General features: G+C 38.3%; 1 protein-coding gene across 1 annotated transcript; it reads left to right on the top strand.

Annotated features, from left to right (window-relative positions):
• Positions 1-4,946: 4,946 nt before the first annotated feature.
• LOC125807695 (uncharacterized mitochondrial protein AtMg00810-like) lies at positions 4,947-5,411 on the top strand. Its single transcript, XM_049487425.1, has one exon. It carries the CDS (start codon positions 4,947-4,949, stop codon positions 5,409-5,411), a length of 465 nt encoding a protein of 154 aa, XP_049343382.1.

The following is a 5,411-nucleotide window of genomic DNA, read 5'->3' as shown; positions in this document are numbered from 1 at the left end:
GCCCACAGAGGGGACTTACACCTACGTGGCTCGTAGTTCTGAGACTATATGGGTACGCTAAAACCCTAGTCCAACTCGGTATTATGCTACTCCCAATGAATTAAGTGGTTAACTGGTTATGACTGAATTTCTGTAAATACTGGATAGCTCGAAACTGAACATGCAAACTGAGAATGCAACAATTAATCTAATAATGATGCATTCATAAACTGAGGCATGTAAAACTGAATACCGAAATATCTTACCTAACATGTGTAATTCAAGAACTAAAGAAATACATAGCTAGGGTTCTGAAATTCATGCGATAAACTGAGTAATAACATGATAATCTGATTTGGAACATTTAAATAATTAATTCATGATGATCTGTTCAAATTCTAGAAACCCTAGGTCTGTTCATAATCATGGAATCAAGAATCTGACTGAATTATAGGGACCTAATGGGCGAAAGGAACCCACTAGTGAAATCCCACATACCTGGTGACGAATTCCACGGAGAAATCTTTCGATTTCGTAGTTGGAACTGATGGAACCTTGCTGCGTTCTTGAACTAGGGTTCTTGACTTCTCTTCTCCTTTTAGCGTTCTAATTTTCTAAGTTTTGATTAATGATTTTGACTAAGGTAAGTTTTAGTTATGTTTCTAGGGTTAATCTAATTAAAACCTCTTGATTTGGGGTCTAAACGACGCATCTTAGGAGTTAAATGAAATAGGAAAAGACCAAAAGACCCCTGAATTAGCTGCTGTCGGAGTGACTGACGGACGGGACTGACTGTCCGTCGATTGGGTCCGTAGGTCGAGTCTGCCCGACAGGGCTTCACTAAAACGGGCAAAACTCTTTACTTGGAGGTCGGAATTTAATAAACTCGGTGGCGTTGGAAAGATAATTCAATTATCTATCTAACCATAGGTCATGGGACACATAATTCGTTTTGTAATAAAAGTTATGACCATCTGAAGTTGACCCATCAACAAATTTCAGCTAACTGGTTGCTGACCCTCATCTACGGTCAGACCTACGGACCGTGGATCGAATGACGGTCCATGCTGGTCGACCGTAGTTTATGTCAGAGGCTGGGTAAGGGAAGTCTCGATCCATGGACACAGACCACGGACCGTGGTCTGATCTACGGACCGTGGGTCTGTCCGTGAGTCGGGACTTAGCCAAATTTTTTGGCTAAGTTCTGGGGAAGTTTTCTGTCATGAACCACGGACCTGCAGGACGGACCGTGAGTCCATCTACGGTCCGTGGATGGTGTCCGTGAGTGCCACCTGTAATACCAGAAATCTGAAATCTCTATTTTCGGATACGGGGTGTTACACAATACATCCCTTAAAACACTCACTTTGGGCTCAAGAAATCATCTAAAACCCAACACAACAAGATTTAGAATGAACTTCAAGAACACCTATCAAGAACTGTAAACTTTCAACTTTAAGAATGAAATTTCGCTAAAAAATAATATGATTGGCGTGTGGGTGAACAAACCCAACACTATGGAAGCTTACATATCTCTTAGGGATCAAACCCATGGCAACAATCCGCAACAACTCTCAAGAACGTCGATGAATGCCTTCATCCTTTCATTTTTATCTTTTTCTTTTCTATTCCTGAACTCTCAACTAAAACCTTAGGCGTAAACTAGGATTATAAAACTGAACCTAATCAGATTATACCTCTAAAATATTACTAAAAATGAATTAAATTTGATTGGGTAAGGAAAAGACCAAAATACCCCTCTAAAACCCGGTTTTGACTTTCCTTAACTGGACAGCCTAACTTCAAAAGGTCATATCTCACTCATCCGACCTCGAAACTTAGCAAACTCGGCGGCATTGGAAAGATAACTCAAAGATATTTCCTACAGTATCTGGTAGCGCACCTAACTCGTTCTGAGCTAGGAGTTATGGTCGTTTAAAGTCAACCCAATACTCATACTTAGCTTAACTTGCAAAATTTCAGATTTTGCTATTTCTAATTTAATTTTTTTTCGAACTCAAGGTCCTACATCTAGTGAACTTAAAACTTAAAGAAATTTTTAATTCCTTGGCAAAATCTCACTCACTACGATGAACGGTTCGAGTCTTAGTTCGAATTTTTTTTTGGGATGTTACACCCTGCAGGCTGGAAACAATAGAGGTGACAATTCAGACAACACATTGAGTGGAGCTGTTAACCTAGCAGGTATACTTGCTTGCTACTCTTCAATGACTGAGATAGATGATCTATCATGTGATGTACTAGATTAGTTGCTAGCTCATAGATCATAGACTCGGGAGCATCACATCATATGACCTACAATAAAACTATCCTTAAGAATATTAGAACTCTACTTTATCCTTTACTAATCATCCTACCAAATAGATATAAAGTTAAAGTAACTGAAATTGGAGATGCTTGTTTGAACCCAACTTTGACTCAATGTAAAGTGTTGTTTGTACCTAGCTTCAAGTTTAACTTGATATCTGTCCATTGTTTGTCTCTACAACTTAAAGGTACAGTTAGTTTTAACAAATCTTCTTGTTTGTTGCAGGGCCCTTCTCTGAGTAGCCCTCTGAAGCTTGGTAGAGCCAAAAATGGTCTATACTTTATATGCATCAAGTGTCACAACTGTTGTGCTCAGTCTGATGGCATTCATTCACACACACACCACTCTTCAAGTTGTCATTCTATTCCATCTTTACTCAGTTGTGGAAAACCTTTAGTTGAAAATAAATGTAAAGTTTCATCATCTATTGTAAAGGTTTCACAAACTACTAATAAAGGAACTTGTTCTACTGGTGATCCTATTTTCTATGCTGCAAATTCTTTTACTCATGCTTCCTCTCCTGCATCTCATAATCATACTGCTGACCTCTTGTGGCACACTAGATTGGGACATGTACCATTTGTAAAGATGAGGAATATTTCAACCATACCTGTAGATTTTTCCACCAAACAACCCTTTACTTGTGTCATATCCCCTATGGCAAGACAAACCAGAATACCTTTTCCAGAAAGTACAACCACAACTAGAAAGATCTTTGAGTTACTACATGTTGATCTATGGGGACCATACCACATACCAACTCATGATGGCTACAATTATTTCTTGACCATGGTGGATGATCATAGTAGATCAACATGGACACAGGTACTTAGATGCAAAAGTAATGCACTACAAGCTGTGAAAGCTTTTGTATGCATCATAGAAAACCAATTTCAAACCAAACTGAAAACTATCAGGTCTGACAATGGCCTAGAATTCACAAGTAGTGAGGCAACAATATATTTTCAAGAAAAAAGAATTATACATCAGAAATCTTGTCCTTACACACCCCAACAAAATGGGGTAGTAGAAAGGAAACATAAATACCTCTTGGAAACAACAAGAGCCTTTCTTTATCAATCCAAATTACCTATGAGGTATTGGGAAGAATGTGTGTTAACTGCTACTTACCTTATCAATAGATTACCTACCAAATATGTCACCATATAAACAATTGTACCAAAGAAAACCCACATACTCTCATCTTAGGAGTCTTGGATGTCTATGTTTCCCCACCATTTTGAAAAACCATAAAGACAAGTTTGAACCAAGGGCAACCCTCATATTTTTGTTGGATATCCTTACAATACAAAGGGTTACATAGTCCTAGATTTGGCCACAAAGAGGATTCATGTATGCAGAGATGTTTCTTTCCATGAACATGTTTTTCCTTTTGTTATTGCTCCTGATTGTTCTAGTTTTAACTCTATTCTCAAATTGCTAGTTCATCACCCCAATAAATTGACTTGTATGCTTAATGAAACAACCACTTTCAATGATAAAATGTTGGATACAGACACACTCCATGAAGTTATCACTAACCAAGTAGCCAACAATATTTCTGATCCCATATCAAACACAGACACAACTTCACCTAACACTGCACCAACACCACCACATAATTCTAATCCTTCCATTACTTGTGATGCTCCACCAGTGCCAGCACCTAGAAGAACAAGTAGAACCCTTCATACACCTAGCTATTTTAAAGACTACAACTACACATTACCTAACATGCACTCTACCACATCAACGCATGAACAACAACATTCCCTCACTTCATTACTGTCAAACCATGAGCATGTTTGTTTTACTATTTTATGTTCTAGTAGCCAGCAGCTAGTAAAGGCCATTTCACATGAAAGTGAACCTTCATGTTATGCTGAGGCAATCTTGAATTCTGCTTGGCAAATGGCAATGACACAGGAGTTTGAGGCACTATATGCAAATGATACATGGGAACTAGTCCCCCTACCAGTAGGTAAGAATGCCATTGGATGTATGTGGGTGTATAAAATCAAGCACAAAGTTGATGATAGTGTGGAGAGGTTCAGGGCCAGACTGGTGGTGAAGGGATATACACAACAAGCTGGGATTGATTATACTGAAACATTCTCACCTGTAATGAAAATGACCACTGTGAGAACTTTGATTTGTTTGGCTGTAAAAATGAGTTGGAGTTTATATCAGTTGGATGTGAATAATGTCTTCCTTTATGGTGATTTGCATGAGGAAGTATACATGACAATACCAGAAGGTCTTATGGTGGACAACAACTTAGTTTGCAAACTCAAGAAGTCTCTATATGGTTTAAAACAGGCCAGTAGATAGTGATATGACAAACTGGCCAGCAGTCTATGTTCAAAGGGTTATACACATTCAAACAGTGACTACTCACTTTTCTATAAGAGAAAGGGATGCTCTTTAGTTTTTGTTGCAATATATGTGGATGATATGATCTTGACTGATACAGACTTTGAGGAAATCATTTTTTTGAAGAGTTTCTTGCATGATCAATTCAAAATAAAAGATCTTGGCAAGTTACACTACTTCTTAGGACTAGAAATACTATATAGGGATGATGGTGTTCTTCTTTCCCAGAGAAAATTTACTACTGGTCTTTTGAAGGAGTTTGATAATGAACTACAGAGTTGCAACATCACCACTTGATATTACTGAAAAACTTAAAGCCACAAATGGGGAGTTGTTATCAGATCCCACTCATTATAGAAAGCTAGTTGGGAAACTTAATTTCCTCACAAATACAAGGATGGATATAGCTTTTAGTGTTCAACATCTTAGCCAGTTTATGCAATCTCCTAGAGAACCACACATGAAGGCTGCTTATCATGTCCTTAGATATATGATGCAAGATCCTACTTTGGGAATTTTCATCTCAAACAAGTCTGACCTTACTGTTACTGCTTACTGTGATTCAGATTGGGCAGCTTGTTCTGATTCAAGGAGGTCAGTTAGTGGGTATTTGGTTCTTATGGGAGACAGTCATGTTAGTTGGAAGTCCAAAAAGCAAGCTACAGTGTCACTATCATCTGCAGAAGCAGAATACAGGGCTGTGAGACAAGTAGTAGGAGAACTAGTGTAG

The sequence above is a fragment of the Solanum verrucosum genome, unplaced genomic scaffold (genome assembly GCF_900185275.1).
Source record: "Solanum verrucosum unplaced genomic scaffold, falcon-dt-bn FXZP01000183.1, whole genome shotgun sequence".
Classification (NCBI taxonomy): Eukaryota; Viridiplantae; Streptophyta; class Magnoliopsida; order Solanales; family Solanaceae; genus Solanum; species Solanum verrucosum.
This window is presented reverse-complemented; position numbering and strand designations above follow the sequence as displayed.

Coding starts and splice junctions, on each gene's coding strand:
- LOC125807695 (XM_049487425.1), top strand. CDS start 4,947: ATGAACTACAGAGTTGCAACATCACCACTTGATATTACTGAAAAACTT.